This window comes from Peromyscus maniculatus, chromosome 15 (assembly GCF_049852395.1).
Source record: "Peromyscus maniculatus bairdii isolate BWxNUB_F1_BW_parent chromosome 15, HU_Pman_BW_mat_3.1, whole genome shotgun sequence".
In the NCBI taxonomy this organism is placed as follows: Eukaryota; Metazoa; Chordata; class Mammalia; order Rodentia; family Cricetidae; genus Peromyscus; species Peromyscus maniculatus.
The window spans coordinates 30,023,110-30,045,651 of record NC_134866.1 but is presented as its reverse complement, the minus strand read 5'-3'; the positions used below and the strand labels follow the sequence as shown (position 1 = coordinate 30,045,651).

Sequence of the window (22,542 nt, the reverse complement as noted above, 5' to 3'; positions counted from 1 at the left end):
CACTTCCTTCCCTTCCTGTCCTTTTTTTTCCTTTTATTTTATTTTACAATAACATTCAGTTCTACATATCAGCCACAGATACCCTTGTTCTCCCCCCTCCTGCTCCTCCCCTTCCCCCCAGTCCACCTCCCAATCCCAACTCCACCCGGGCAAAGCCTCCCCTGAGGACTGAGATCAACCTGGTAGACTCAGTCTAGGCAGGTCCAGTTCCCTCCTCCCAGGTTGAGCCAAGTGTCCCTGCATAAGTCCCAGGTTTCAAACAGTCAACTCATGCAATGAGCCCAGGGCCTGGTACCACTGCCTAGATGCCTCCCAAACAGATCAAGCCAATCAACTGTCTCACTTATTCAGAGGGCCTGATCCAGTTGGGGGTCCCTCAGCCTTTGGTTCATAGTTCATGCGTTTATATTCATTTGGCTATTTGTCCCTGTGCTTTATCCAGGTTTCAACAATTCTCACTCATATAAACCCTCCTCTTTCTCACTAATTAGACTCCCAGAGCTCCACCCGGGGCCTAGCTATGGATCTCTGCATCCAGATTCCTCAGTCCTTGGATGGGGTTTCTGGCACAACTATTAAGGTGTTTGGGTGTTTGGCCATCCCATCACCAGAGTAGGTCAGTCCTGGCTGTCTCTCGACCATTGCCAGCAGTCTATTGTGGGGGTATCTTTGTGGATTTCTGTGGGCCTCTTTAGCACTTTGCTTCTTCCTTTCCTCATGTGATCTTCATTTACCATAGTCTCCTATTCCTTGTTCTCCCTCTCTGTTCTTGATCCAGCTGGGATCTCCCGCTCCCACAGGCTCTCTTTCCCTCGACCCTTGCTGTTCATTACTCCCACTCATGTCCAGGTTGTTCATGTAGATCTCAGCCATTTCTCCATCATTGGGCAATCCTCGTTTCTTTCTTGGGGTCTTGTTTTCCAGGTAGCCTCCCTGGTTATGTGAGTAGCAGTCCAGTCATCCTTGTTCCACCTCTCGTATTCTCCTATGAGTGAGTACATACCATATTTGTCTTTCTGAGTTTGGGTTACTTCACTCAGGATGATATTTTCTAGATCTATCCATTTGCCTGCAAACCTCATGATGTCATTGTTTTTCTCTGCTGAGTAGTATTCCATTGTGTATATGTGCCACAATTTATTTATCCATTCTTCAGTTGAAGGGCATCTAGGTTGTTTCCAGGTTTTGGCTATTACCAACAATGCTGATATGAACATAGGTGAGCAAGTGCTCTTGTAGTATGATTGAGCATTTCTTGGGTATATGCCCAAGAATGGTATAGCTGAATCTTGGGGGAGATTGATTCCCAGTTTTCTAAGAAAGCACCATATTGATTTCCAAAGTGGTTGTACAAGCTTGCATTCCCACCAGCAGTGGAGGAGAGTTCCCCTAGTTCCACATCCTCTCCAGCATAAAGTGTCCTCAGTGTTTTTGATCTTAGCCATTCTGACAGGTGTAAGGTGGTATCTCAGAGTTGTTTTGACTTGCATTTCCCTGATGATTAGGGATGTTGAGCAATTCCTTAAATGTCTGTCAGCCATTTGAATTTCCTCTGTTGAGAATTCTTTGTTTAGTTCTATAGCCCATTTCTTAATTGGACTGTTGGTTGTTTTGATGTCTAATTTCTTGAGTTCCTTATATATTCTGGATATCAGTTCTCTGTCAGATGTGGGGTTGGTGAAGATCTTTTCCCATTCTGTAGGCTGTCGCTTTGCCTTGTTGACTGTATCCTTTGCTTTACAAAAGCTTCTCAGTTTTTAGAGGTCCCATTGATTGATTGTTTCTCTCAGTGTCTGTGCTACTGGTGTTATATTTAGAAAGTGATCTCCTATGTCAATGCATTCAAGACTACTTTCTATTTTCTCTTCTAGCAGGTTTAGAGTAGCTGGATTTATGTTGAGGTCCTTGATCCACTTGGACTTAAATTTTTTGCACTGTGACAGATATGGATCTATTTGCAGCCTTCTACACGTTGATATCCAGTTATGCCAGCACCGTTTATTGAAGATGCTTTCTTTTTTCCATTGTACACTTTTGGCTTCTTTGTCAAAAATTATATGTCCATAGGTGTGTGGGTTAATGTCAGGGTCTTCAATTCGATTCCATTGGTCCACATGTCGGTTTTTATGCCAATACCAAGCTGTTTTTACTACTGTAGCTCTATAGTAGAGCTTGAAGTCAGGGATTGTGATGCCTCTAGAGGTTGTTTTATTGTACAGGATTCTTTTGGCTATCCTGGGTTTTTTTGTTTTTCCATATGAAGTTGAGTATTATTCTTTCCAGGTCTGTGAAGAATTGTGTTGGTATATTGATGGGGATTGCATTGAATCTGTAGATTGCTTTTGGTAAAATTGCCATTTTTACTATGTTGGTCCTGCCTATCCATGAGCATGGGAGATCTTTCCATTTTCTGACATCTTCTTCAATTTCTTTTTTCAGGGACTTAAAGTTCTTGTCATATAGGTCCTTCACTTGTCTGGTTAGAGTTACCCCAAGGTATTTTATGTCATTTTTGGCTATTGTAAAGGGTTATGTATCTCTGATTTCCTTCTCAGCTTCTTTGTCCATTGTATATAGGAGGGCTACTGATTTTTTTGACTTGATCTTGTATCCTGCTATGTTGCTGAAGGTGTTTATAAGCTTTATCAGTTCCTTGGTGGAATCTTTGGGGTCACTCAAATATACTATCATGTCATCTGCAAAGAGGGAAAGCTTGCCTTCTTCCTTTCCAATTTGTATCCCCTTAATCTCCTTATGTTGTCTTATTGCTCTGGCTAGAACTTCAAGTACTATATTGAATAAGTATGGAGAGAGTAGACAGCCTTTCCTTGTTCCTGATTTTAGTGGAATTGCTTTGAGTTTCTCTCCATTTAATTTGATGTTGGCTATTGGCTTGCTGTAAATTGCCTTTATTATGTTTAGGTATGTTCCCTATATTCCTGATCGCTCCAAGACTTTTATCATGAAGGAGTGTTGGATTTTGTCAAATGCCTTTTCTGCATCTTGTGAGATGATTATGTGTTTTTTTTTCTTTGAGTTTATTTATATGGTGTATTACATTGACAGACTTTCGTATGTTGAACCACCCTTGCATCCCTGGGATGAAGCCTACTTGTTCACGGTGGATAATTGTTTTGATGTGTTCTTGGAGTCTGTTTTGCAGTATTTTATTGAGTATTTTTGCATCAATGGTCATGAGGGAGATTGGTCTGTATTTCTCTTTCTTTGTTGTATCTTTGTTTGGTTTAGGAATCAGGGTAATTGTAGCCTCATAGAAGGAGTTTGGTAATGTTCCTTCTGTTTCTATTGTGTGGAACAATTTAGAGAGTATTGGTATTAACTCTTCTTTGAAGATCTGGTAGAATTCTGCACCGAAACCATCTGGTCCTGGGCTTTTTTTGCTTGGGAGACTTTTAATGACTGTTTCTATTTCCTTACGGGTTATTGGACAATTTAAATGGTTCATCTGGTCTTGATTTAACTTAGGTATGTGGTACCTATCCTGAAAAATTGTCCATTTCTTTTAGGTTTTCCAGTTTTGTGGAGTAGAGTTTTTGAAGTATGACCTGATGATTCTCTGGATTTCCTCAATGTCTGTTGTTATGTCCCCCTTTTCATTTCTGATTTTGTTGATTTGGATTCTCTCTCTCTCTGTCTTTTGGTTAGTTTGGATAAGGGCTTGTCTATCTTGTTGATTTTCTCAAAGAACCAACTCTTTGTTTCATTAATTTTTTGTATTGTTCTCTTAGTTTCTGTTTTATTGATTTCACCTCTCACTTTGATAATTTCTTGGCATCTATTCTTCCTGGGTGTCTTTGCTTCTTCTTGTTCTAGAGCTTTCAGGTGTGCTGCTAAGTCACTAGTGTGAGATTTCTCCAACTTCTTTATGTGGACATTTAGTGCTATGAATTTCCCTCTTAGCACTGCTTTCATAGTGTCCCATAAGTTTGGGTATGTGGTGCCTTCTTTTTTATTGATCTCTAGGAAGTCTTTAATTTCTTTTTTTATTTCTTCCTTAACCCATTGGTGATTCAGTTGAGCATTATTCAGTTTCTATGAGATTGTAGGTTTTCTGTAGTTTTTGTTGTTGTTGAAATCTAACTTTAAACCATGGTGGTCTGATAGAACACAGGGAGTTATTCCCATTATTTTGTGTCTGTTGAGATTTGCTTTGTGGCTAAGTATGTGTCAATTTTAAAGAAAGTTCCATGGGGTGCTGAGAAGAAGGTATATTCTTTTTTGTTAGGGTGGAAGGTTCTGTAGATATCTATTAGGTCCATTTGGGTCATGACATCAGTTAAGTCCTTTATTTCTCTGTTAAGTTTTGATTTGGGAGATCTGTCCAGTGGTGAAAGTGGGGTGTTGATATCTCCCACTATTAATGTGTGGGGTTTTATATGTGGTTTAAGCTTTAGTAATGTTTCTTTTACATATGTGGGTACCCTTGTGTTTGGGGCATAAATGTTCAGAATTGAAACTTCATCTTGGTGGATCTTTCCTGTGATGAGTATATAATGCTCTTCTTGATCTCTTTTGATTGATTTTAGTTTGAAGGCTATTTTGTTGGATATCAGCATGGCTACACCCGCTTGTTTCTTAAGACTGTTTGATTGAAAAGTCTTTTCCCAGCCTTTTATTCTTAGGTAGTGTCTGTCTTTGAATTTGAGATGTGTTTCTTGTATGCAGCAGAAAGATGGGTCCTGCTTTCATATCCATTCTGCAAGCCTATGTCTTTTTATAGGTGAATTAAGTCCATTGATATTAAGGGATATTAATGACCAGTGATTGTTCATCCCCATTATTTTGGTGGTAGTATGTGTGTACTTCTCTTCTTTGGGGTTTACTGCTGTGGCTTTATCTATTGCCTGTGTTTTTGAGTGTGTATCTGACTTCCTTAGGTTGGAATTTTCCTTCTAGTGCTTTCTGTAGGGCTGGGATTGTGGATAAGTATTGTTTAAATCTGGCTTTGTCTTGGAATGTCTTGTTCATTCCATCTATGATGGTTGAAAGTTTTACTGGGTATATTAGTCTGGGCTGACATCCATGGTCTCTTAGTGTCTGCATTACATCTGTCCAGGTCCTTCTGGCTTTCAAATCTCCATTGAGAAATCGGGTGTTATTCTGATGGGTTTGCCTTTATAGGTCACTTGGCCTTTTTCCTTTGCTGCTCTTAATATTCTTTCTTTATTCTGTATGTTTAGTTGTTTAATTATTTTGTGTCAAGGGGACTTTTTTGGGGGGTCTAGTTTGTTTGGTGTTCTATAGGCTTCTTGTATCTTCATAGGTATTTCCTTCTTTAAGTTGGGAGAGTTTTCTTCTATGATTTTGTTGAATATATTTTCTGTGCCTTTGAGTTGGTATTCTTCTCCTTCTTCTATCCCTATTATTCATAGGTTGGTCTTTTCATAGTGTCCCAAATTTCTTGGACAGTTTGGTTCATGACTTTGTTGGCTTTAGTATTTTCTTTGACTGAAGAATCTATCTCTTCTACTGTATCTTCAACACCAGAGATCCTCTCTTCCATCTCTTGCATTCTGTTGGTTATACTTGCATCTAAAGTTCCTAATCGTTTACTCAGATTTTCTATTTCCAGCATTCCCTCTGTTTATGTATTCTTCATTTTTTTTCTATTTCCCTTTTTAGGTCTCAGACCATTTCCTTTATTTGTTTCATTGCCTTTTCATGGTTTTCTTTCAGTACTTTAATGTTTTCTTCCAGGACTTTATTGTTTTCTTCTAATTTGTTTGCCCTTTCCTCTAGTTGTTTATAGTGTTCTTCCCATTTTTTTTCTTTTCCTCTACACAAGCCTATACCTTCTTCATGATGTTATTCATAAGGCTGTTTTCTTCTGCTTCTTCCAATTTTTGATGATGAGGTCTAGATGTTGGAGGCAGGCTAGGTTCTGGTGATGCTGTATTGCTCTTCATTTTGTTGTATGTACTTCTGCCTTGACATCTGCCCATCTCCTTGTGGTTTGTTCTTGGTCTTATCAGCGCACTTGGTTCAGACAGAGCTGATAGATTCAGGAAGTCTCTCTCTCTCTTGTCCAGATGGGAGCTTTCTTGTCCAAATGGGAACTCCGGGGCAGGATGAAAGCTCTTATCTAGATGGGAAGTCCGGGGCAGGATGGGAGCTCTTGTCCAGACAGGAAGTCCGGGGCAGGATGGGAGCTCTTGTCCAGACAGGAAGTCTGGGGCAGGATGGGTGCTCTTGTCCAGAAGGGAAGTCTGGGGCAGGATGAGTGCTCTTGTCCTGAAGGGAAGTCTAGGTCAGGATGGGTGCTTTTGTCCACAAGGGATGTCCAGGGCAGGATGGGAGCTTTTTTCCACAAGGAAAGTCCAGGGCAGGATGGGAGTTGTTGTCCAGAAGGGAAGTCTGGGGCAGGATGGGAGTCCTCTCTGGTCCAGAAGGGAAGTCTGGGGCAGGATGGGAGCTCTCTCTCTCTGGTCCAGAAGGGAAGTCTGGGGCAGGATGGGAGCTCTCTCTCTCTGGTCCAGAAGGGAAGTCTGGGGCAGGATGGGAGCTCTCTCTCTCTGGTCCAGAAGGGAAGTCCGGGGGAAGGTTGGGTGCTGGGGGCCAGTCTCTAAGTCTCAGGAAGTGGCTGGGGTCTTGGGCAGATGGGCGTGGGGGCAGTATGTGGAGATTGCAGGGTCTGCCGGGGGTCTTGGAGTAGGGGATCCTTCCTGGTGGCACTAGAAGGGAACCTGCTGCGTGGCCAGAACCTGGGGCCAAGTTGGGCAGGTCTTCCCGGAGTGGCTGGTGCCCAGGGATGGGGTCCGGGCTGAGCCAGGACACTCACCTCTGGTCCTGAAGGGAAGTCTGGGCCCCTTCCTGTTCTGTAGCTACAGTTTTCCTGCCTTGCCCACAGTCAGGACAAATTCTTGTCACCCGCCAGTCCCACAGCCGCTCAACCCAACCAAGTAAACACAGAGACTTACATTGCTTTATAAACTGTATGGTCATGGCAGGCTTCTTGCTAACTGTTCTTATAGCTTAAATTAATCCATTTCCACAAATCCATACCCTGCCACACAGCTCATGGCTTACTGGCATCTTTTCATGCTGCTTGTCAGGGTGGAGGCTTGCAGTGAGTCTTTCTGCCTTCCTGTTCTTTTATTTCTCCTCTCTGTTAGTCCCGCCTATACTTCCTGCCTAGCCGCAGCCAATCAGGTTTTATTTATTGACCAATCAGAGCAACTTGACATCCCACAGCACGGCCAAGTGCAGACCATCTCAGACACCTGCACTCCGGCCCGTGGTCCTAATCATCCTCTATGTGGACCTGCTGGGTAAAGCCATGAGGAACCTGAGAACAGGCTCCCACAGGACATACAGAACATCCCACAGCACTGTTCCCTTAATTCTCTTCTCTGTTAGTCCTGCCTATACTTCCTGTCTGGCTATTAGCCAATCAGTGTTTTATTTATTAACATATTTACCATATAAAACATCCCACAGCATGTAATGTTTAAATTTGGACATAGATAAAGACTTGTAGACACAAAATACAATACTACACAGCAGAATTCAAGGCTGTATTCTTCTACATGCTTGGAAAGTGCTGAAGTAGATTCTCTTCTTTGTAGGTGGACTTTACTGTCCTACCAGCCATTTCCCAAATTAACTACACAGAGGCACATTAATTATAAATGCTCGGGCAATAGGTTATACTTGTTACTAACTAGCTCTTACAACTTAAATTAACCCAAATTTCTCATTTACTTATTCTCTGCCACATGGTGGTACCTTCTTGAGCATGGTCTGTTTATCTCTTGCTTCTTTTGTGTCTGGCTGGTAACCCTGACAGTACAACCTTCTTCTTCCCAGAATCCTCCTAGTCTTGCTCTCTCACTCACACTCTTTGTGCACAACTATTGGTCAGTCAGCTCTTTTATATAAAGCAATCAAGAGGTGCCTTGGCAAAGATACATCTTTACACTGTACAAAAGGATTATTCCACAGCATCTGTTTTGTGGCTACACTGGGAAACTTCACAAAACTGTTTAATGTTAGACTAGAATGTGAAGATGACAGTATAGGGCTGTATGGTCCTCTTCTTGGGTTGATTTACAAGTGGGCAGAATTTGATGGCACCTCCAACTTGCTCTTGGGAGGATTGTGCAATATTTCCATTCTGTTTTATGATGTTTATTCAGAACTGTAGGCTTCAATCTTAATTATTCTGTTGTTCTGGAATATTAGTTGTAGATGTGTTACATGTTTTTATGCTGTGGAAAATTTGTTTAATGATGTAAATATTTGTTGCATTCTATTATGTTGCATTTGTTTAACTCTGTAAAGCTGTTTTAATTTGCCTGTCTAAAACACCTGGTTTGTCTAAAAAAGATCTGAATGATCAATAGCTAGGCAGGAGAAAGAATAGGTAGGGCTGGCATGCAGAGAGAATAAATAAGAGGGGAAATCTGTGAAGAGAGATTGGGGTGCAAATGGAGAAAGAGAAGAGCACTCCAGAGTCCAGTCACCTAGCTAAAGAGCAAGCCACAGAGTAAGAAGTAAAGGAATGTATATAGAAAGTTAAAAGCCTGGAAGCAAAAGATAGTCTGGATAATTTCAGTTAAGAAAATTTGTCTAGAAACAAGCCAAGCTAGAGCCATTCATTTATAAGTAAGAATAAGATGCCGTGTAATTCTTTGGGTGCTGGATAGTGGGCCTCCAGCCCCCAAGGAAAAAAGAGGAAAAAGTGTAAAAACAAACAAGTATATTTTGGCATTCACTGTGGGTCTTAAATATTCCTATAGCCTGAGGAAACCAGAAAAAAAAACCCACAAAAACCAAAATAAGTACTACTCCATTAAGAAACTCTGTCTTGTTGCACAGCACTGAAACAGTCTATTTCTCACCAAATAGAAACCAAAAGCCAAGTAAATATGTCTGCCAAAGTGCAGGGCACCAACATTCCATAGTTTGGGAGTTGAAGGTACCTCTGATTAGGCAGTCTGACTGGGTCTTAAATTTTAGGGTTGGCTTTCATGACCAAGGACATGGGGTAAAGCCAGCCACCAAAGCATTAGCATAGGTCCTTCCACTTAGCAGTTTAAAGTTTGTTCACATTTCAAAAAAGACTAGAGATATGCAGTAAAGCAGGTTCACACAAGGAAAAAAAAAACCTCTAAATAGGTTCCACTGTGTTTTACAATGCATGAAAGTTTAAGAAAAAAGAAAAAAGGCTATTACCAGTCATAGAAAGAAATAAATTATTTAAAGAGAGAGTATAAATAATGTAAAAGAAAAAGACACATAGTGATGCAAAATACACAGGGAATCTGGATCCTGTATACTATTGTGTTGATTTTGAATTTTTTGACTGATGAGGAGTAAATAACAGCTGCTATCAGACATGAACATGTGAACTGGACTGACAAATTGAGCCACCTAAATACTTTGGGGTTATCTTAACTTTAAAATAATGTCAAAAATACGTTACATTGGAGAAGAGGTTTTGCTTTTGTTTCCATAGGAAATGAGAGTCTGTATGTTCCTTCTGAGTTGATGTGGATCATGTTTGTTTGGTGAAGACCTCCTGAATCTTGACAGGTGATATATATCAATAAAGGAAACAGCTAGTCTTCCCATGACTTGGCTGTCACCTCATGTTTTCTCAGGGAATCCTAAAGATGCCTTTACCTACAGACAACAGGAAGCAGTCTGGAGTACATGATGCCTACATTCCCAAAAGATGGGGTAGGTAGTCTCTTGTTATTTGGTGAGTTATGTCTATTTTGTAACATTTACAGGAATATAGAAATATAGGGTAAAAAGACAACTCTCAATCTCATATGTTATGCATTGGAATGGGTTTTGACAAATTGATATAAATTTACAATTATTTTTGTTACATTGTGTATAAGCTTCTACTCATGTTTGGTGTATAGTGCTTATGTAGCTCATTTAAAAATGCAAAGTATAATTAAGAGTTGAGTTTAGTAGTTAATTTATAATAATCAAACATGTAGTCACATCTGGTATGTTTTCATGATTAAACAGGTATATTTTAGACAGATAGATGGTTTTCAAATACTTCAAAGACCTACAGAATATAGCATTTAAGAAGTTTAATAACCTAAGATTTTCATGACAATAAGACATAATCTGATCCTGGAAGCACTAATTTACTTCATAAAGGGATGATAGGCATCAGAGAAACTCCAGGTGGAGTTTATTTTCAATGTGGTAAGACTAACCATTTGGGCAAGAAACTGCTTTTGCCTTGAGTGTTGACAGACTGCACATGTAATACTCACAGGAAAGTCACTGCTGAACTTTGTCAAAACAAGGCTGGACAGTCTTTCAAAATTGTCACTTCACAGAGGAGTCTGTTAGATATTCTGCAGGATTCAGAGGAAAGCAACTGATGAACATTGCCAATACAAGGCAGGAGAGTCCTTCAAATTTCCTGATTCACTGAAAAGTCTGTCAGATATTGTAGGCCTGGGCTGAAGGTGCATGCCCCAATAATACAGAGGAATTTTAGGTGACTGTCCAAAAAGCCAGTTGTCTCTGCTCTTAGGTCATCCTTTATTCTGGGGTCTTTGGTGTTAAAGACTAAATAGTTACAGTTTTTCTTCAGTTATGTTAAAACAAACTAGTTATAAAACTTTAGAATCACTAAGATAAGATAGACAATGTAATATTTTCTTTAAATTGTAAAATACTCATGGACTGAATATTGTAAATGTAATTCTTACTTAATAACTGTTTTGTTGTGTATAATTTTACTATGTTAAGTTAAAACTTTTCATTTTTATTTACTTTTTTTTGTTTGTTTTTCAAGACAGAGTTTCTCTGTGTAGTTTTGTGCCTTTCCTGGAACTCACTTTGTAGACCAGGCTGGCCTTGAACTCACAGAGATCCGCTTGCCTCTGTCTGCCAGGTGTTGGGATTACAGGAATGCGCCACCACAGCCTGGCAAATCTTTTCATTTTTGCTTAGGCCAAAAGGGGGAAATGTTATGGAATATTAGTTAAAGATGTGTTACATTTGTTTATGCTGTGGAACACTTGCTTAATGATGCAAGGATATGTTGCATTTGCTTAACTCTGTGAAGCTGTGTTACTTTACCTGTCTAAAACATCTGATTTGTACAATAAAGAGTTGAATGACCAAAAGCAAGGCAAGAGAAAGTATAGATAGGACTGGCAGACTGAGAGATTAAATAGGAGGAGAAATCTGGGAAAAAAGAACAGGAAGTGAATGGAGAAGGAGTAGAGGACTCTATGGTCCAGCCTCCCAGCTACACAACAAGCCACAGAGTAAGAAGTAAAGAAAGGTACGTATTTTATTTTGGGGGTAAAGTTCTGCACTTAGGCCACTAACACATGTTCATGAGTTTGTGTTCATGAGATCTTGAGCAATAATCTTAGGTGTTTTCCTGAATCATTAGCTTACATTGACACTATCGGAGATTTTAATACTGGCACCTGGCATAATGGGTTATAGATATGGCAATAGGATACAAATGACAAATGACAGGGGAGGCAGAGTCTTGTAAGTTAGGGGGGAATGGGCCTATAAAAGGTTCATGCTACATGTCACTTCAAGATGCTGTCATTGACAGGATTCCACAGGGTTCCTTGATTCACAATTTAGAGAGTTAGAGGCAGTAAAGAGGATATTTTGGCTAGAGGACAAGGTAAATATTAACTCAGCACCCGTTCCTCTATCAACTCTGGTGAAGGAGGGTGAAACAGAATGTCCAATGGAAAGAGACCAGCAGAGACAAGGCAAAGAGCAAGAAGACATTTGGAAGAGCAGAGTAAGATCTCATTTTACCTCATTTCAAGGGCACAACCAGTGCTTTGTGACAGAGGCTCACAGGGTCCCTTAGTGGCACACAGTTCTCAAGCTGTGCATCCTGTGCCTGTGCTCCACTTGATTTACAAATGGCTGAGCATCGGATTGGGCTTCTAGTGAGCTTATTTCTTCTTGAGGTTCTTCTCTTGGATGCTGCAAAAATCCTGACTATTTCTACAGTTGGTGAGTGCTTGTTGGCAAATTAGAGTCTTATGAGATCAGTATACCTGGGTTAACATGTCTCATGCAAACAGCATGCACTGGACAGACCATGCAAGAGATTTTCAAACTAGGCTTAGATCAAACCTGGGGGAGGAGGGATGCATTGTAAAATATGGTGCTCAGAAGTGATTCTACCAAAGAGTGGGGGTAAATAGTAGATGGAAATAGCATCTGATGTGGAAACAGTAGCGGAAGACTGAGTAGTGTATTGTAAGGAAGACAAGAAAGGCTTCTCTACTAGCAGTTTAGATTGTGAGTAGATGGGAGGCATATTAGTCAAAGTGATCAGTCTATTCTTCCAAAAAAGGGAGCAATGAGCCTTTATTGATTTTCAGGGGTTTGGCTATGTCCATAAATATTTTTGTTTCCAAAAGTATTTCTTGTTCTTCTGAATAAGCACACAGTCACTGAAGTTTGCATGTCATTAGGGTGTCATCTTATTGTAGGTACTTCTAAGTTACTCTGAACACCACAAATATCCATGCTCCGATTTTTGGACTGAGGCTCATAATAATTGGGTAGGGCTTTATATGCATGAATCACTGATAAAAGTCAGGGTTGGGTAGGGGAAATACATACTAGTACCAAAGGCAACAAACAACATCAAACCCATATATAGGCTTTGTGAAAACCCTTTTTTTTTTTTTTTTTTTTTTTTTTTTACAATTTTTAACCTGTTTGCATTCATAGCTGAATAGGATTTCCCAAGGATTAGGACAGGAAAGGACACAGATAGAATAAGAAAGCAGAATTGATGAATGCATTATGTTATTTTAATCCTAATTTGGATACCTAGTGTTTCTGGTAAAGAGTCAAGATTTTAACATAGGTAACCTTCAAGCTTCTGCAAAAAAGAACATAGACACTTAATTTGTAATGTGTGAACACAATACACTCATAATAGATATTACCCAAAGCCAAATTGTCAGCAAATAACTCACATGTTGTACTTTAGGACCTCTGAAATTAATGATTTTTAAAAGTTAACCAAAAGCGAATGAAGCTGGATGGCTTAGTTAGATTTTTTTGTTTATTATAAGGAAAAACATTCTGAAGGGACTATGATTCTGCTCTTACTGACTTCTGACATCTGAGCTTACTCTGTAGCATTACTAAGGAGCTTTTGCAAATTAAGATATCTTGTCACTAACCCTTTTGTGCCTACAATTTGTGTATCTATCTCAAACTCTACCTCCTTTAGCTGTCATTGTCATAAGGGAATGCTCGTCTATAAGCATTTCATCGTTGGCTTCTAATGCTACTTTAGAGCAAAGCTATTGACATTATGGATTCAACAATGAACAGTAAGTTAGCTGTATCTGGTCCTCTTCACTACTACTCACTATCTCAGCAAGATGATGATAAAAATATATTCCTATTTGTGCTTATTGTAGAAGTATTTTTACCTGCATGTCTATCTGTTTGCTACTTATGTGCCCAGGCACTGTGGGGTTCCTGAGAAGGCATCAGATCTTCTGGACCTGGAGTTACATGTGACTAGGAGCCCCCTTGACAGTGCCTGGAATTGAACCTGGGTCCTCTGGAAGAAGATCCAGTACTTTAAACACAGAGCAAACTCTCCTGCTCTCCCCCTTTGCGGTCTTTTTGTTTTGTGCTTTTTTTCTTTTTCTTTTCTTTTGAGAGAGCTTCTTTATGTTGTCCTGGCTGTCTCATAACTCTCTCTGTAGACCACCTGGCCTCAAACTTATAGAGATCCACCTGCCTCTGCCTCCTGAGTGCTGGGATTAAAGGTGTGTGCCACCTCTGCCTGGCTGATGATAATTATGTAAAGCAGGAGTTTTCTTTCAGCTGCTGTAGAAGTAACCATTACACAGAACTGGGCACTAGAATTTAGATGTACTCCTAAACCCTAGAATAACACAGTCTCCTCAGACGGATAAAGGGACTGGGCTGCATCTGGCAAGGCTACAACTCACATTTATAATGTCCCATAATGAATTCATATACATTTTCTTTTTTTTTACAATAAAGATATATTTATTAGCCGGGCGGTGGTGGCGCACGCCTTTAATCCCAGCACTCGGGAGGCAGAGCCAGGCGGATCTCTGTGAGTTCGAGGCCAGCCTGGGCTACCAAGTGAGCTCCAGGAAAGGCGCAAAGCTACACAGAGAAACCCTGTCTCGAAAAACCAAAAAAAAAAAAAAAAAAAAAAAAAAAAAAAAAAAAAAAAAGATATATTTATTAGAAGAAAATATTAGCAATTAATTCATAAAACTGTGCTTTTAAAGTTTATCAGTATAGATATATTCTTGGTGATTTTACATTTCCTCTATGCCATATTTAATATTTTTTATTTTATAATTTAATCTAATTTTGCATACCATTTTTTTTTGTTTTTTTCGAGACAGGGTTGGTTTCTCTGTGTAGCTTTGCGCCTTTCCTGGAACTCACTTGGTAGCCCAGGCTGGCCTCGAACTCACAGAGATTCACCTGGCTCTGCCTCCCGAGTGCTGGGATTAAAGCCGTTAGCCACCACTGCCCGGCACATATCATTTTCTAATGAGTATTGTTACAGTGGGGATTTGAGCACTCTTGTTAAAAATCATGACTCCATTTTCCACCTGCTTTTAAAATTATTTCTTTTATTTTTTGAGATTATAATGATATCATTTCTTTTTCTCTTTCCTCCCTCCAAACCCTCTTCAAAATATCTCCATGTTCTCTTTCAAATTCACAGCCTCATTCATCATCATTTGTTGTCCCATGTATACATTCACGTGTATATACACATATACTACCGAGTATAACCTGCTCAGTGTGTATAGTGTTACTATATATACACATATACTACTAAATGTAACCTGCTCAATCTGTATAGTGTTACTATATAATAACATACACTACTAAATATAACCTGCTCAGTCTGTATAATATTATTAGTATGTATGTTTTTAGGGATGATATGAACCATTTATCTTAATTGTTCTATTATCAATAACAACTCTGGAGTCAGATACTGCGGTGAAAACCTGATAGATTGAGAAAGCAGCAAAGGAATGATCAGCTGACCCCCTCTTTCCATGTTTCCCAGATTGAAAGTCTCTGCAAATCTTTCTATCCCCTCTATTCCTTCCTGTCTTCTCTATCATATCCTGGGTCTTACAATTTCTCCATGGCTAATTCTCCATATAGTCACAGACATTGCCCACTGATTCAATGTTAACTTTGTTAACACTCTTGGAGTGTCACAGTTTGATCAAATATATCAACACAATGTCAAATTTGTATTGGATAAACAATTACTGTGGTCTTCACTAGGTAATACTGGTTCTCCTATTTTCACCATTTCTTAGTTGACTCTGTATTTGTGTTTGTTTTTGCTGTGTGTGTGTGAAGGGTTGAAGGATCTGTGCTTTCCTACATCAACTTTAGCATTTTTATGTTGTTCTTGTTTGGTTCATGTCTTGCTGGTGAGACTTCATGAATATAGATTCTGATATTCTTAGGAGACACAATCTCACAGCAAACTCCATGTTCTTCTGATTCTTAATCATTCTGTCCCCTCTTCTGAAATGATCCCTGAGCCTCAGGTGCAGAAGTTGTTTCATCCATCTGCTTTTGTGCTGGTATTTTTAATGTAATGAAGGTGAAGACCCAATTCTTGAAACTTCACTTTTTTTCCTGGGCTCACTGGCTCAGTTTGTGCAGTTTGAAATTCTCAGATTTTCTCCAGGATGAGCTCTTTCTTGTGAGTACTCATTAGAATGGCTGATTCACTGGGCACCCCTTCTAAGTCTAATAAGAACAAGAACAGGAAAATCAGGGTGTAGTAGGCTTTTATCTGTGTTGTGTTATTTCAGACTACACAAATGTGAATGAAAAGAGTGATTCATACAATGTATAGATTCAACTTTCCTGACTTTTTCCTGCTCTGCCCCATTTTAATCATGGTGCTCTGAGTTCTCCCAATCACTTTGATCTCCCAGCTTTTATTGTACAAATTCCATTTCTCTTCTTAATTTATCATTCTCTGCTTCAGCTCTGGACTCAAACAATTGTTCTAAAGAAATTGTAGCCACAGAGAAGCTATTGTTTGATGATACTTGTGTAATATTTATACACTGTGTAAAGACATATCGCTGTGATAGGATTAATAAAGAGATAAATTGTCAATAACTAGGCAAGATGTAAAGGCAGGATTTCCAGACCTAGAGAGGAAATGGGGAACACAATCAAGGCACAGAAGAGATGGCAAGAAGATTGGGGGAAATCAGACATACAGAATGGAAGAAAGATAAAAAGCCATAAGGTAAAATGTAGATTACTATAAATGGATTAATTTAAATTATAAGAGCTAGTGGGACAAGCCTAAGCTAGGGACTATCATTATTACTTGATAATAAGTTTCTGGGTCATTATTTGTGAGCCATTAGCCCAAGTAAAAATCCTTCTATAGATACTTGTACCTTTCCTGAAGATCCTAGGATTGTTGAAGAATTTGTTGCCCCAGTTCCTCATGCATCTGATGTTCTTCATGAGCACCCCAGAATTATTGAGACCTCATGATGACCCTTAATGGCTTTATTCAAAATGGTAGAAACTCAGGTCCAAGAAGAGAAATTTCTTAAGGGTTCAATAAGCATCTCTCCCCATGAAATTTCTTTCACTGAAAAATATCAGCCATCTTATTGTGATGTATTTTCCATCTCTGGTAATTTATTGAATAAAATGAAGCAACTTCTGCACCTGAGGCTCAGGGATCATTTTAGAAGAGGAGGCAGAATGATTAATGTAGTTATGAGAAGACACAGTGGAAAATGTACATGGATCAAGGATAAAGATTGTCTATTGTCCAAGCAGAGAAGCTCGTTAATCAAGAACCGTTAGATTTTTTTTTAAATTTTATTTTAAAATACTATTCATTTCTACATAATAGCCACAGATTCCCTTGTTCTCTCCCTTCCTGCCCCCTCCTCTTCCCCCCAGGCCACCCCCCATTCCTGGAGAGATGGCTCAGCCATTAAAGGCTAGGCTCACAACCAAAAATATAAGAACCTTCAGATTTTTAAAATAATTTATTTTTAAGTTTGTGATTATGAGTCCTTTGCCTACACATAAAATATATAAGTGCATCATGTGCATGAAATGACCATGGAGGCCAGAAGAAGGTGTTAGAAATCCTAGAAGTAGAGTTTCAGGTGGTTGTGAGGTATCATGTGAGCGCTTGGAATGGAACCTGAGTCCTATATGAGAGCAGTAACTGCTTTTAACTGCTGAGCCATCTTTTCAGGCATTACCTTCCTATCTTTGGTAGTCAGAGCTCTGGGTTCACATCCTGGATATCATCTAAAATGTAATTGAGGGCATGGAAGTTTTGGTTTCCATTTATTCATTATGAGGCTTTCTGTGTCTTTACACTTACTTTTGGATTTCTTTATGTCAGCTATTTATGGTAAGCAGAATTCTTTTCATTAGTCTTCACCAAAATGAACTTATGTTTTATTTCTAGGTGGAAGCCACTATGTGGTGATAAACCATGTGTCACAAATTCTTCAAGACCATGGACATAATGTGACTAATCTGCTTAATGAAAAGCTTATTATCCCAGGTACTTTTAAAATCAATTAATAAATTAAGTCACTTTAAATAAAAAATAATAGATTTTGTATAGAACTGTTTGATATAAGTTCTGTATTTGATCTTATTTAGATATAAATTGTGGTATGTGTGTTTGTGTGTGTGTATGTGTGTGTTTGTGTGTGTGTGTATGTGTGTGTTTGTGTGTGTGTGTGTATGTGTGTGTGAAAGTATATATATATGTGCATATATAAGTTTTGGAGATCTCATTAGACTTTGTGGTCTTGTCCTCATATGATATACTTCTGTATTTTACATAGTGGTGTAGGTTGACTGTGATTGCCAGAACCTTTGGTATTGAACATTAGTGATCCTTAAGTATTAGGCCTACTAAAAGCTGATTGGCCTATGAAGGTATACACTTGGAAAGGAATTACATTGTCCATCCATGGGTAGATATTTTTACTCAGTAGAGTAGGTGTTTATGAAAGAATGAGCCTTTTCTTCTCTGGCCTCTTTCTTCTCTTTTGTCGTGTGGCTCAAGTGCTCACTATATATTAAACACATCCCCTTCCGTATTATGATGCAGTGAAAAGGCATCCAGCCAAGGCTCCACACAATAATCATCCTGGAGTGTTAATCTTTAAAACTATGAGATAAATAATTTTTTATGTTTATGTTTATTTTCATTGTGTATATTTATGTGTTATGGTGTATATTTCTGCATATGGGTACAAGTGCCCAAGGAGGCCAACCCAAGTGGTTGAATCACCTGGACCTGGAGTTAGCCAGAAGATGGGAACTGCCTAATGTGGATTTTTGGAACTGAACATGGGTCCTCTGCAAGAGTAGTATACACTTTAAACTGCTGAGCCATCTCAGTAAAATATTAACATGATAAATTAACAAACATCAGATATTTTTATGGCATTAAAAACAGATTAAATAACCCATTACTTGAATATCACTCACAGTCAACACTACACATCATTATTGATCATTTTGAGAAATTTTATGTCAAGTATGTCTAAAAGTAGTGTTGATTAGACATATTCTGCCATATTTAGGATTTTAATTATCTAAGGATATCTATATTCAGTGCCACATAAATCTGTTTCTATCTTTAAAAGACCTAAAATTTAAGAAATATTTTTCTAATTATCTTTTTATTTATGCTCAAAGTTTAGGATGTGTGACTGAGAAAACTCCAGATTCTTGAAGAATAACTGGCTCCCCCAAAACTCTGCAGAATGATATTAGAAGTTCTTACCTAGCTTATTGAGTACAGAGAATCATAAGTAAACCAAAACCCACCAGTCTCTGCTGATAGATTCAGGCAGAAGCCCAGAAAACTTCAATTCTTTGTTTATTGAATGTATTTTTTTTGAGACAGGGTTTCTGTGTGTAGTTTTGGTGCCTGTCCTGGATCTTGCTCTTTAGACCATGCTGGCTTTGAACTAACGGAGATCCACCTGGCTCTGCCTCCAGAGTGCTGAGATTAAAAGTCACCACCGCCTGGCTATTTGATGTATTTATATATTTAATTTGCCTTAATATTCTGGGTTCATAAGTGGAGTTCATGTTTATCCTGTTTTGTCTAGTCTCATAACCTTTGACTATTGCTCAAAGCTATAGACTCTCTGATCTTTTAACAAGCTATGCACAAAATGTCTGCAAAGAAATCCTCCATGTCTGTTGACCAATTGTCTTTAATTCTTAGATGCAATTGTCGTTGACCTAAATTTTCTTTTGTCTTTTATTTTCTTTTTCTTCTCTCTCCCTGTCACCATGCCCTGCTATTTGCCCCCCTTCCTGTGTTCTCTTCTTTCTTTTTCTTTTTCTTATTTTTTCTCAGACAGGCCCAAGCTTTCATGGAACATATTCATATACCCATGGTTGTTCTCAAACTCAAGGAATGCTCTTATCCTAGCTTCTCAACTTCTGGGTTTATAGGCATGAGTCACCAGTCCCAACTCAGAGGTCCTTTCTACTTCCATAAACATTGGACATTTCAGATGTGATAATGGGTTAGACTTTCTTTTTATTTCCCAGTAGACTTTAAGTGGATTTGTGATTAGTGGATTTAAGTGGATTAGTAACAACATTACTAGAGCATGTTTATCCAACCTTCAACTGAAACTCTGTATTGAAACATGTGAACATTAATTATTTGTCTGGATCACTTAATTCTGTGGTTATTCAACCTGAAAAACTGTATGACAGACAACTTGAAGAAATAAAGGTATTTGGCATTCACATGATTTGCAAATATTTGATAGTGCCAGGACGGAAGGGTGAATGGTTTGACCTTGTAGTTCTTTCGTTTCTATAACAAGCTTCCTTACACTTACTGTCAACCTTCATTGACCTATGCAGATCTGTCTTCAAGACCTGGAATTTGAAGAACTTAAGGAATCAATTAGACTACTGTCTATAATGTTAACAGAAACATATTATTTCAATTTCAATGTACTTTATACACAACTGTAACAATCAATACAATGATCCAAGAAGGTTGTTTGAATTCAGAAATACATGATCAGGAAAAACAAGGAAATAGACACCAGTGATCATGTATTAAATTTAAGCAGAGTAACTGTTTCCTAGAACTCTCCCAGGACAGGTCAGTTTTAACATGTACTATAGATTATACCTGGGAAAGCACAAAAGTACACCAAAAGGCCATATCCAGATTCAGGATACCCTGAGGAGAGCGCTAGGAATATCCTTTTACAAGATTGGGTTCTATAGCTATGTTCTATCATGCAACAAAAAATAACATATCTTATAAATTGAATTTAAGTATCTGTTGCAGCAAGTATGAAATCATGTCCAAGAACAATCCAAGGAAAAAAATACACTTGAGGTAAAAGGCCCTCTCCTCTATTCCCTGGAGCTTCTCTCACAGATTCCCAAGGCCTTATTCATAATGTGTTAATCTTTTGACCACATTAGCACTCACCATAAAGAAATCTATGTAACCAGATGGTTCTCTCCTGCCTGCCAGTACCTGATTATTCATTCAGAGACTTTTATTAGTCATAAATCCTTGGTCAACAGCTCAGGCTTATTACTAGCTAGCACTTACAATTAAATTAACTCATATTTCTTATCTATGCCTTGACATGTGGTTCGTGACTTGTTAACTCATTTTTCTACACATCCTGCTTCCTTGGCAGCTGGATGGCATCTGCCCCATCTCTGCACTTCTTCATCCCCATCTTAATTTAATTGTATCACCTAACCTTATTCTGCCTGGCCATTGGCTAAAACAGTTTTATTCATCAACCAATTACAGCAACACATATTCACAGTGTACAGAAAGACATCCCACAGCATATGTATGTATGTACGTATCTGTCTGTCTATGTATCTATCTATGTATCTAGATATCTACCTAACTGCCTACTTACCTATCTGTCTATCTATCATCTAGTGAAAGGTTTCCATGTATACCAGGCTGGCTTCACAACTGCTTTGTATTAAATGATAACCTTGATTTTGTGGTCAAACTTCCTTTACTTTCTGAGTTCTGGGATAATAGATGTATGCCATAAATTTTTGTATGGTTCTTGAGTACAAATACACTAGCCAGGCACTATAACAACTGAGCCACATATAAATACCTGTGTGCCCCAACTTTCAAAAGGAGCATATATCAAGCTAAATGTTGTTTTTGTTTTGGGGCACCAGTCCAATAACAGCAGAGATCATCGGTGATTTGCTACAAATATTCAAGCCAGGACTTGTTTGTATATATGTCCTGCCTGACCAGACAACCTTCATCCCTTCTAGTAGGCTGGTTCTTCTTTGTCATGGTAGTTAGTTAAAAAAGCAGATAGAGCAGATATGATGATATCCCTAACTTAGAATTTAGTTTCAGATTAGAACACAGGCATTTTGTTCTCTATCTGTTTATTGACTTTAGTCCATAGGAACACAATGTATGAAACTTTCATTCACTATGTAAGGTGAAGTTGATTTAATACTTTTGGTTCTACATCTTAAAACATACCATTATCATTAAATATCAGAATTCTCAACCTGACAGACAGACAGACAGACAGACACACACACAGAGAATCTCTCTCTCTCTCATATACACAGGCAGCGACAGAGAGGCAGACACACACACACACACACACACACACACACACACACACACACACACACACACACAGAGAGAGAGAGAGAGAGAGAGAGAGAGAGAGAGAGAGAGAGAGAGAGAGAGAGAGAGAGGATTCTCATAGTCAGAATAGCACTCTTAATTGTTCCAAGCCAGTTGAAACTCTTCTGTAAATTAAGAGTTGAATCAAGGACATTGACATAGAGAGGGATTGCTGTGGATATTATTCTGTATAAATAAAATGCTGATTGGCCAGCAGCCAGGCAGGAAGTATAGGTGGAACAAGGAGAGAGGAGAATTCTGGGAACAGGAAGGCTGAGGCAGAGAGACACTGCCAGCCACCTCCATGAGAAGATGTTAAGATACTGGTAAGCCACCAGCCATGTGGCAACTTATAGATTATTAGAAATGTGTTTATTTAAGATAAAAGAATAGTTAGCAAGAAGCCTGCCATGGCCATACAGTTTATAAGTAATATAAGTCTCTTTGTGTTTTCTTGGTTGGGTTTGAGCAGCTGTGGGACTGGCAGGTGAGAGAGATTTGTCCTAGCCATGGGCCAGGCAGGACTGGAGAAAACCCTAGCTACAAGGGACCATCTGTGCCTTCTGTATATCGTTCCATTGACTATTTCTTAATCATTGCTGAACTGAGGAGGGATTGGAATATTAGGATTGACCTGTTTCTTGAAAATCTCCAATGAAGGACTTCTTCCCTCTAACATAGCACTCTGTTCTCTCATGCATAACTCTATCCTTGCTGTTCTGTTCTGTAAATTCCAGCCAGATGTCAGGTCCTTCCTAAAATCTGAATCCAGTCCTCTCACTCAGGAAGAAGGCCTGACCTAA

General features: G+C 38.9%; 1 protein-coding gene across 1 annotated transcript in view; it reads left to right on the top strand.

The window, feature by feature from the left end:
- Nucleotides 1-11,815: 11,815 nt before the first annotated feature.
- Nucleotides 11,816-22,542, top strand: part of LOC143268655 (UDP-glucuronosyltransferase 3A1-like) — a 45,040-nt gene continuing 34,313 nt past the window's right edge. Inside the window, exons 1-2 of the mRNA XM_076551790.1 lie at nt 11,816-11,994; nt 17,504-17,602. Of these exons, the coding sequence (XP_076407905.1) occupies nt 11,901-11,994; nt 17,504-17,602 (193 nt within the window). The 5' untranslated portion in view covers nt 11,816-11,900. The remainder of the gene's footprint in view (nt 11,995-17,503; nt 17,603-22,542) is intronic.